The sequence below is a fragment of the Dicentrarchus labrax genome, unplaced genomic scaffold (genome assembly GCF_905237075.1).
Source record: "Dicentrarchus labrax unplaced genomic scaffold, dlabrax2021, whole genome shotgun sequence".
NCBI lineage: Eukaryota > Metazoa > Chordata > Actinopteri > Moronidae > Dicentrarchus > Dicentrarchus labrax.
Window position 1 is genome coordinate 18,937,804 of NW_026136714.1, and position 10,784 is coordinate 18,948,587.

The window sequence follows — 10,784 nt, forward strand, 5'->3', positions numbered from 1 at the left end:
GACTGTTAGCTGTACATTTTCTGACCTAACTTAATTCTCTTTGTGTTTGTTGTAAAAAAAGCCAACTTTATTTAGTTAAAGCTTATACGACGCTGTCTGTGAGACAATATGAAACAATGTACGTTTTCGCAGATAATGCCTAAGTAAGTATATATAAAGTATCTTTTTGTCGTAAACCGAAACTTGGACCCCAAGCCAATCAGCCCATAAATACTAAAACGCCTCCAGCCCGACCTGCTCATCCAAAATAGCTTTTGCAGGAATCCCACTACTAAGTTTATACTAGGCCCAGTATTATGTTATACGATGTGTAGCAACACTTCCGTTCTGACAAACAGACAAGACAGCCGTGTGCACTCGTGTTTGGGACATCCAGTCATTTCTGCTGAGCTGCTCTTTCTTCATGCTGACTGATATCATTATGGCACACAGTCTGGAAGTGTTGGTGTGACACACACAAGACATGCACACTAAATTGAAGTTGAGAGGACTGCAGTTGCACCGTCAGCACTTTGAGCTACAATGGCGACACAGGAAGAGAGAGAAAAGCAGCAGGCCGCTGATAAGAACGTAGAGAGAATCAGAGAGAAAACTGGCGGATTCTGATTTTCAGCTGCTGATTGTGAGTGTTGATGACGGACTGTGTAGCTCCACCCAGCTTTGGTGTCAGAGCACATTTTTACAAAGCACTGATACATCAAGGGCGGCAAATGATGCACGTGGTGTTATATAGTAGGGGTGCATGATAATTATTGGGGCTGATCAATTATCAGCCAGTAATGGGGAAATTTATATTATTTTGATTTATCGGGATAATCAAATTACAGCCGGTAAATTATCGGTCCATAATAATAATAATACATTGATTGAATTGAATTAAATTATTATACAAAATGATGAATAGGCTTTATGTTTTATGTTGTTTATTATGTTTATGTTAAGTTTTTTGATTAAATTAACATTTCAAGAGTCAGGACTGTTGTTTGTTGTTGCTGTTGTTGTAGCTGTGCTAGCAATGGTAATGTCAGTTAGATTTGGTCAGAACAATTAAATATTAAATCATCTATCTATGCTCATCTTGCCATTAAGTGTGTAAAAAGATTTTCCATATCATGCATCCCTACTATACAGCGATAATATGATCATATTATGTAACACTTCGAAGCCAACATGGACTAAGAATACTTTAAGGACTCTATATGTGACAACTGTGTAAACACCATCTGCTGAAGATGTGTGACAATCAATCAATTCATTTGTTTTTTTAATAATTTGCTTTAAAGAATGTGCTTCTCGTAGAAAACAAATGTGCTTTAAAGCCAACACACTGCAACAAACGATGTAAGAATACATTTTCTAGGCTGGCACTGAATCCATTTAAAAGATAAAGGAATGATCTGTGTTTTAGATGAAGCAGAAGAAAGGTTGTTTTTAGATGCTGTCATATGCAAGTGCTAAAATATCTGAATCAATCATGCAAGTTTTATCTTCCACAAATGAAATCACAGAGGCATGAGGCACTACAGACGTCAGCTGACAGGAGTGTTTACTCTCTGTGACTCAGCAGAAAACCTGAGGGGTTGTCTCTTAAAAATAAAAAGTCTAATATCTTCGTTGGCACACACACACACACACACACACACACACACACACACACACACACACACACACACACACACACACACACACACACACACACACACACACACACACACACACACACACACACACACACACACACACACACACACACACACACACACACACACACACAGTGGCAGAGGATGCTTTTGAGAGCCCACTGGGATGTTAGTTGGTAGGTATTCTGTAAAGAGCTGCTTTCAAGAATTACTGCTGCTAACTTGTTTGAAAAGGACAGAACATGACACAAGATCCTATCCATCTTCCTTAAGAAACACATTTAAGGTCAAAATTCATCATGTCCTCGAACATTTTAGATAGATTCATGTCTTAACTGATGCTTAATTCAAATGATTCCTCTTTCATTTTAGAGGATGCAACTCTTTTCTCATGTCAATGTGACCCAAAGCTGGTGTTGAAAAGACAAAACAGGCACACCAAAAATATACCACACACATTTCTACACGTGTCTATCTCTGTTTGTGTCTAACACACTAACACGGCCAAAATTATGACATTCCTCAACAAAGCACCAAAAATGTCCACTTTAAGTGATCAGATCTGACTTTAAATGAGCTTAGAAGTCCTCTCCAAACTCGTTTAACTTTTAACAATTAATTAAAACAAAGCACGATGCTACAAATGGACAGCCTATATCCTGCTTTAAATGTATTCATAAACAGCTTTTAGGTAATAGTTTAGATGGGATTTGACGATGTTCAGTTATCTGGTAGATTCTTGTTTGGCAAGTCCTCCCATGTTTTCACTTTACTGGCACACCTTCAGCTCTGATGTGAACACAGTTACATAATAACTGCTCTCTGTAAAATTGTGAGTGTTTCGTGCACCAATAAAGACTATTAGTATTTTACAGCAGTGAAACTGCTCTTTCCTGGATAGTCAAAACAAAAAACAGGAGAACGAAGACAGATAGGGACAGAAACAGGATAATTGGAGGTAGAGATGGAGGGGAGAGCAAGCGAGCGAGCGAGAGAGAGAGAGAGAGACACCCATTATACAAAAGGAGGAGTGGAGATTCAGGCCTGCCCTGTGACAACCCCTTATCAGGCTGAGATTGGGTAATCTTTTACTCAAAGTTGTAAAACTGTGTGTTATTTTATACAGACAGAGTAAATACTGCTGGTCCCCGGCTTCTTAAAAGGAGTCAGGTTCACAGTTAGGATTTGGGATAAAGGTTGAGATTAGAATTGAGATTAGGTTTGGGTTAGATTAAGAGTTCACACTGGGGACTGAGGAAGGAATGTGGCCAGGTTCAAATGCATGTATATGTGTGTGCGTGTGTGTGTGTGTGTGTGTGTGTGTGTGTGTGTGTGTGTGTGTGTGTGAGTCAGGGTACAAAGGTTACTGAAAGACAATGTGTCAGAACACATGACCAAGTCAACAGTTAACGAGTGTGTTAAAGAAATAAACCAAGCTTCAAAAACTACAAATGTCAAGATTCCTCCTGACCCAAGGATATGGATTCTGGGAGATATACGAATATATATACGAAGATATACGAGTTCTTTCCTGGCCTTACTACCATCATTACATCAGTTTAACTCAGTATATAACTTGCTCCCCTTTACTATTTTGTCTACCAAACTTCTATGATTTTATGATAATTTGGGACCTCATACAGCACTTGATTGTATTTTATTTTGCTTTTCAGATGTAACTAAAGGTGAACTCAGGCAATTGTTTATTTATTTCTTTTATTTTTTACCGTACCAGGGCTGAGGGTGGGGGTTGGTGAGGGGTTCTGATTTTGTATGTCTGTTCCTTTGTTTGCCTTGTTTGTGATATTATACATATAAAAAAGGCTTCAATAAAAATATCTTTGAAAAAAAAAAAAATTTAAAATCTGCTGTGTTTTGTAGCGCTGCTCTCCTTTCAGCTCCACAGTGCGCACACACCAGAACACACACCATGGTGAGCAAAATATATGCATTTACTTAACTCCAACACGAACAAATCTGTTTTCGCTCCTCTTTCTTTCTCATTGGTAAAGCTCAGTGTACAAAACATTCAAGTAGCAGCTTCACATTTTTAGCCGCCCCTGACTGCCGCTTTCACCGGTTAATATGACAAAACGTTGTTAGCAGTAGGTCATCTCTGCTGTTGCTAATTAATGTTAATTCTGTGAGTAAATTGATGACAGGCCAAATAACACTTGTCTGTTATCTAGTTAAAGTGATTGTGAGGGAAGAAGCTCCACTCTGTAACATGCCAGAGTGTACTCTCACAACGCATAACAAAAGAGTGAAACCAATGTCAATTTCTCCCAGTTAAACTTCCAGTCACATGCCATCTGTAATTTAGGCACATAAACATAATTTAGATTATGACATTAGAGGCAAATTTAGTGGCTGCAACTATTTGAATGTGTCAGATATATATATGGACTTAGAACTGGGCCTAAAAAACACACATCAGTAACACATGTATATGATACAATAATAAATATATAAAAAGCCAAAATTGTAGAAAACTAATTTTCTGTTCATGAATTAATCCACTTTTTTTTTTTTACAACACTCATCTCACAGTCTTAGAATCAGAAGGGGGTGTTATGAACTACTTTTAAATAAATATTTGGTCTGTACAAACATTGAACCACTTGTTGCAAGCTGACTAAATTTCACTGAAACCTGTTGACAACATTCTGAGATATACTGCTACCAAACAGACAAACTGTCATTAAACCATAGCGCACATAGCCGGGTCCTAAAGGTTGGGTGGGGTGGCCAGATAAGTGCCCAAACACTGATAAACAGCAGACAATGCAGACGGTCCTGACAACCACAAACAAAACACAAGCTGCTTTATTTCCTGAGAGGCTCAAAGTGTTTAAGGTTCAACTGGAATGTTGTGTTTAGTCTTCGTCCTTCATCGGCCTTCTAACTCACATCCAATCTAATGTAGTTTCGCACTATAATAAATGCTGCAAAATAAGTGCAGTAATTAACTACAACTAAAATATCTACAAAAAAGCCATTTTGTCTTTGTCAAGGTTTGGCATATCAATATAATTCAGAATTTCTCAGATACAAGAAAAAAAAACTAATTATTTAAACGTATTCAAACTTTTACAAGGTTTGATTAAAAATGCATCAAATGGTTATGTTAAGGAATAAAATTCCAATAGAAAAGGATGTTGGCTGTCTTTTTCTTACTACAATTGCTCTGTGTTTGGGCCGTGCCTTTTTCTTTATCACTCTCAATAAGAAAAAAGTGGCAAAACTAGTAAAAAAAAAAAAAAATAAGCTTGTCTTCCATGTTTTTGTCTTGATCCTATGCTGGTAGTATTTAAGGGAGGCAGAGTCCCTGAGGCCACAATGTAGGCTAATACAAAACACTACTTGAGGGTACAACATGTGACAGTCAGTTGACAGAGTGCAACGGGCCTCCAGTGAATTCATGGTTCACTTGTGTTTGTGTGTTTTCTAAATTATGTCCATTGTCCATGAATTTAAACCTCCCTGCATGTAATGATGATTACACGAGAGGCAAAAATTGATGCTATAGATATTATAGAAAGATAGAGTAATAATAATTTTTTATAATCCACACCCTCTTAAATTAATATATACACAAATCTCTCAAAAAAAGTGAGAAAATCATATTGTAAACTCATCATGAATTGTATCAAAATGTGTCTATATATAAATATTATATCAGTACATAGTAGTTTATGGTTAGCTTCTCAACCGTATTGTACCTGTGGGGTGCTCTGGTAGCTCACCTGGTAGAGCTGGCCCCATGTAACAATGCTGAGTCATCGCTGTTGCCCAACGACTGACTCCAACCTGTGGCACTCTCTCTCTCTGTCTCTCTCTCTCTCTCTCTCTGTCTCTCTCTCTCTCTGTCTGTCTCTCTCTCTGTCTGTCTCTGTCTCTCTCTCTAACCCCCAAGAAACATAAAAAAGGGTATCTTCCTTGTTTTCTTTTTCCATATGTATGTACATTAGGAGCAACATGACACAAATACCTTGTATGTGTACACATACCTGACCAATAAAACTGACTAATACATTTATAAATAAAGTTTCCTTGCTTACATATTTTCCCTTTTATCTTTGATGTCTTCTGTTTCTATTTCCAGCAATGACAGACAGCGTATCATTAAAATTTCATCTCATCTAATAAGGTCACTTCATACACCATCTGAAAGGTCACATCATGTTGACGGAAAAGGCTGCTGAGTACACACACACACACACACGCGCACACACACACACACACACACACACACACACACACACACACACACACACACACACACACACACACACACACACACAGTGAAGGAGAAATGCCAGAATATACAGGGTTGATGAAATTCAATCAATTCAGAACTGAACATGTCCCTCACCAGATCGAATCTTGGGCTGACAGGGTACATTTGATTATGTACAGCACGACCAAAAGACACTGTTGGATGCCATCGCCGTGGTAACTGATGCCAAGCGGCAAGTGAGAGGAACTTGAGATGTGAGCGGGGGGGTCTGGTCAGAGAAGAGGCAGGGGGCCGGCGGCTAATCAACCCTGTGCGTTACCACGTCAACATGGTCACAGCGTGGAGGCCGACGTGGTAAAAGAAAAAGTGATTTGAAACTTCTTTGTAACAAAGTACTGGTTGCAATGGTTTTGCACTACTGCAGGAATCTGTCTATCAAACAGTGTCAGCAAGCAATTCTGACGATGTGGATGATCTTGTCTCTGGCTGTTTGGTTACATTGGCTGTTGCCAATTATTTATTTGAAAAAAGATCACTAAACTTCGTCGGCGGTCAGCGGAAGTGTACAAGAGGCTCAGTGAATATACAGAAGACAAATGTCAAGACAAAGATAAGATCTGCTATCACAGCTAAGAGATGTTTCAAGATTTCAAGACTCACCACAGTTGCATGTCAACCCTGTAATTTTTAGAACATCGTGCAGTCTCTCCTCTGTACATGAAGTGCCACTCAAACTTAGAGATGTGCATTTCCGGTGTTTCTGGGAGCTGAAACAAACCTAAACATTCTAGGCCTTTGCCCAAAACTTTGCAAAATGTAGCAACAACCCTTTTATTTTAGTATTATTCGGGTTAATGTGTCTTTAATAATGACTTTCAGCAATGTTAACTAAAACTTGAGTACTTGATGTCTAAATTCAGCTGAGCTTACATGGAATATAGTCGCACTCTTATTAAAGTAATCCTATATTATTGTTGTATGTGTGACTACCAGTAACGAGAGACACTGAGGGCTTTCTCCACTTCAGTGACCTTCAATCTCAACACTTTATACGCAGCAACTGAGTGTATTCTCATTACTACATACGGTAAATCTCTCTGTCAAGCTTTAAACCAATGTAGATTGTTTTCAACTATCCATGCAGCCGCCTGTGTGTGTGTGTGTGTGTGTGTGTGTGTGTGTGTGTGTGTGTGTGTGTGTGTGTGGGCACTGCAGCTTGTTGCCAAACCCTCCCACCTCACCAGCCAAGCCTACTAAAACAAGCCGCAGAGCCATTTCTCGGCCAAATGTCCCACAGCGCCGTGCACCACCACTACAGCTGAGACTGTTATTCTGTTGAGGTGCATTTAGTGAGACAAAATCATACTAGCATAAACAAAGTTCAGCAAAATGTTACCGCCCTACAGTCGGATACTGATGCTACTACAGAGACAGAAAGACAATCAGGCATTCCTCAGTGTGCTGAGATATAAACACAGTGTGTGTGCATGTGTGTGTGTGAGTGTGAGTGAGTCTACTGTCTGTGACCTTGAGACGAGATGCCTGAGAAAGGAAAAATATATTCCTGCGGGGGATGGCGTCAGTGTGTGTACGTCCTCCTGAGAGAGGGAGGGTGCGTGTGTGTGAGTGTGTGTGTGTGTGTGTGTGTGTGTGTGTAGTATGTGTGCATGTCGAAAGAGGAAAAGCAGCAGGAACGTAACAAAAGGAGAAGTAAAACCGGGAAGTGTTTCTGATATCACCAATCAAAAGTCTGACTGAGGTTACATCTGATTCCTCAACAACACTTCTCAGAAGGCAATACTCCATTGTCTTACTTTGCTAAGTGCTGTTTATACCTTGAAAATAAACCTACTTTCGTTTGGTGGGCGGAGACTGTCTCTTAATAAAATGCTTGATGCACAGAGTAACCAACCACATCATGTCAGTTTCATTGCAAGACACTTAATTTCATCCTGACACTCCCTCGCTTATCTACTATCAATAGTAAACATTTTGGGGGTTTTTCTAGGCTATGCAGGTAGGATAAATCCAGACAGGTCAAAGGTCAAGCTCAGCTATAACTTCCTTGTTTGAACACAGCATACTGAAGATCTGTGCAGCTGTCTGAATTGCCCGCATCCATCGTTAGAAATACAAAATAAGATAATCTGACAAAGGGAAAGGTTTAAATAATCAGACAGACACAGGAAAATCGTACTAGCAAAGATAAGCAGTGGACGTAACAGACACTACTACAAACAAAAGGTTCAGCCAAAACCTCTGACCGACTCATAAACAACCAAATACTATGAGCGTAGATGTCTGTTCTCTCTCTCTCTCACACACACACACACACAGATCTTGGAGGGAGTAATCCCTGGCTCTCTGGGCCCCTGCTGAACCTGTCTTTGACAATCAGAAAACTAGTGCTGGAGTTTATCCTCACCCTCTTGAGGGGTCTCTAACCTGCACACAACACCATAAGACTTCCCACAAACCTTTCTTGAACTCCTCCAGCATGGAGTCCAGCTTGGTGTCGTGAAACACAAAGTGGACCGGATGGTTGTAGAACTTGGTGATGGTCTTGAGGGTGGTGCAGTCGTCCGGGTCAACGAAGGCCAGGTCCTTGACAAACAGGATGTCCACGATGTTGGACCGCTCGTCCTCGTACACAGGTATCCTCGTGTATCCGCTCTCCATGATCTCGGACATGGTGTTGAAGTCCAACACAGCGTGGCTGTGGATCATGAAGCAGTTGCTGATCGGGGTCATGACATCCTCCACCGTCTTGGTCCTGAGCTCCAGCGCGCCTTGGATCATGTTGAGCTCCTCTTTCACCAGGTCGTTGTACGGCTCGGTGACTTTGAGCATCTCCACCAACTTCTCCCGGTTGTACACGGTGCCGATCTCCTGGCCCAGGACGTAGTCGAGGAGCTTGCTGATGGGCCACGACAGAGGGAAAGTTAACAGCATGAACAGCTTGGTGACCATGATGGTGTTGGCCCCGACTGCCAGACCGTGCCGGGAGCACAGCGCCTGCGGGACGATCTCGCCGAAAATAACGATGCCGACAGTGGAGGCGACCACAGCGCCGATCCCGGACATGGTGAGGTCGTCCAGGAGGATGGTGAGGGTGGTGTTGACCAGGACGTTTCCGAGGAGCAGCGAGCACAGCAGGTAGTTGCCCTTCCTGCGGATAGGCTCGATCTTCCGCGCGTACTTCTTCTCCTTCTCGGTGCCGCAGCTCTGCACGATGCGGAGCTCCATCGGGTCCAGCGCCATCAGCCCCAGGTTGAGCCCGCTGAACATGCCGGACAGCACAAGGAGGAAGGCGATGAGGATCACCTGAAGCCAGATGGGCAGCAAGGACTTCTTCTTCTCCACCACCCGCAGTCTGCCGTCTTTATCGTCCAGCAGGTACCACTTTGGCTCCTTCTCGTCCTGGTCTCGGACGCACAAGCCGAACACCTTCACCACCTCGCTCTTACGGAGCTGCTTGATCTTGAGGTTAACCACCCCGGAGGTGTTCTGGTTGCTTACCTCCATGGACTCCTTCACTACTATATCCTTCGTGAGCTCGGCACAAGTCCTATTGAAGGGGATCGTGACTGCGTCGAAAGCATCATCCTCTTTTTCGCTGCAGTTAAGTTCCGTGAAGCCGATGAGCTTCCAGCTGTCCGGGAACAAGTGGAGCCCGTAGAACCTGAAGAGGGTGTTGCTGCCCTCGGTCACCTGAATAACCCCTCTGTCGGTGGTCTCGGCCGGCGCGTCGCTCGTCTCCAGCCTCATGCCGAGTATCCGAGTGTCGCCCCTCGACTCCGAAACCACCGCCTCGGTCTGCCGGCCCGCAAAAACACAAGAAAAGACGAATAAAGTTAGCGTAAACCCCCGTCCGCTCGAGTCTGTCGCCATGTTTGTTTCGCTCTCTGCGAATGGGGGAACTGACGTCAGCTACTCCTTTCCACATGCCCACCCACCTCATTTGCATAACCGCATACCTCGGGAATCCAGCCAATCAGCGTCCGCTACGTCACTCAAGGAACTTCCGAGCCGAGCCCCCTCCGTTTTATTTTTAAGGTGGACTGACATTTATTGTTTTAAGGTCGTTTCATTGCCTTTTTATTCGGACTGATTTAATATATCCTGAAGGATCAACGAGGCCTGTTTCAAAAAACACAACAACACAGCAAAAGAACGAATTTTATTAGATTATTATTATTATTATTATTATTATTATTATTATTATTACGATATTAATAGTAGTAACGTTAGTAGTACTGATTTTATACTTGATTCATAAGAGCTGAACGATTTGCAATCAAAAAGAAGTTACATAAAATGATACAGTCTCTTGTTGTTGCATGTACGTGAAGAGTCAAATTTTCATTACAAAAGTACATTGAATTACGTTCAATAAATTAAATGTAAAAAAGGTTTTTCGTCTGATTTGATCAGATTAGGACACAACTGAAGGCTATATGAGTTACATGTAATGGGCAATTAGTTCAGATCCATTAGTAGGCTACAGAAAATAATAACACAACAAATCACAATAACTGAGCCTAACCCCCTGTTAGCATCTTAGATTTACAATGCAAGGTAATTCCACTTTTGTATGGCTTTCTAACCGATTACAAACGAGGAAGGAAGTGTTTGTTTGTTGTTTTGCAGCTGAAAGAGGTTCTTTCACTTTTTTTTTTTTCTCTATACATTTCTGATCATGCCTTTCAACGTGACACCACTGTGATGAAAAATATGGGACTATATGAACCTATTAATGTAAGTGTGTGTCAGAGAGAGATACAATAGAAACACACAGAAAGGAAGGCACTGGGGGAGGAAACTGATTTCATATGAGTCATTGTGTCAACTCTTGACCTGTGCATTGTCTGGAAGTCATTACACCATTTTCTTTTTTTTTTTTT

The 10,784-nt window shown here is 41.5% G+C and overlaps 1 protein-coding gene across 3 annotated transcripts in view; it reads right to left on the reverse strand.

The window, feature by feature from the left end:
- The window catches only part of LOC127376701 (metal transporter CNNM4), a 45,321-nt gene extending 35,523 nt beyond the window's left edge, over nt 1-9,798 (reverse strand). For all 3 annotated transcript variants that reach the window (XM_051423830.1, XM_051423831.1, XM_051423832.1), the window contains exon 1: nt 8,358-9,798. In XM_051423830.1, coding sequence (XP_051279790.1) covers nt 8,358-9,771 — 1,414 coding nt within the window. In that variant the 5' untranslated portion in view covers nt 9,772-9,798. The remainder of the gene's footprint in view (nt 1-8,357) is intronic.
- Nucleotides 9,799-10,784: the final 986 nt, after the last annotated feature.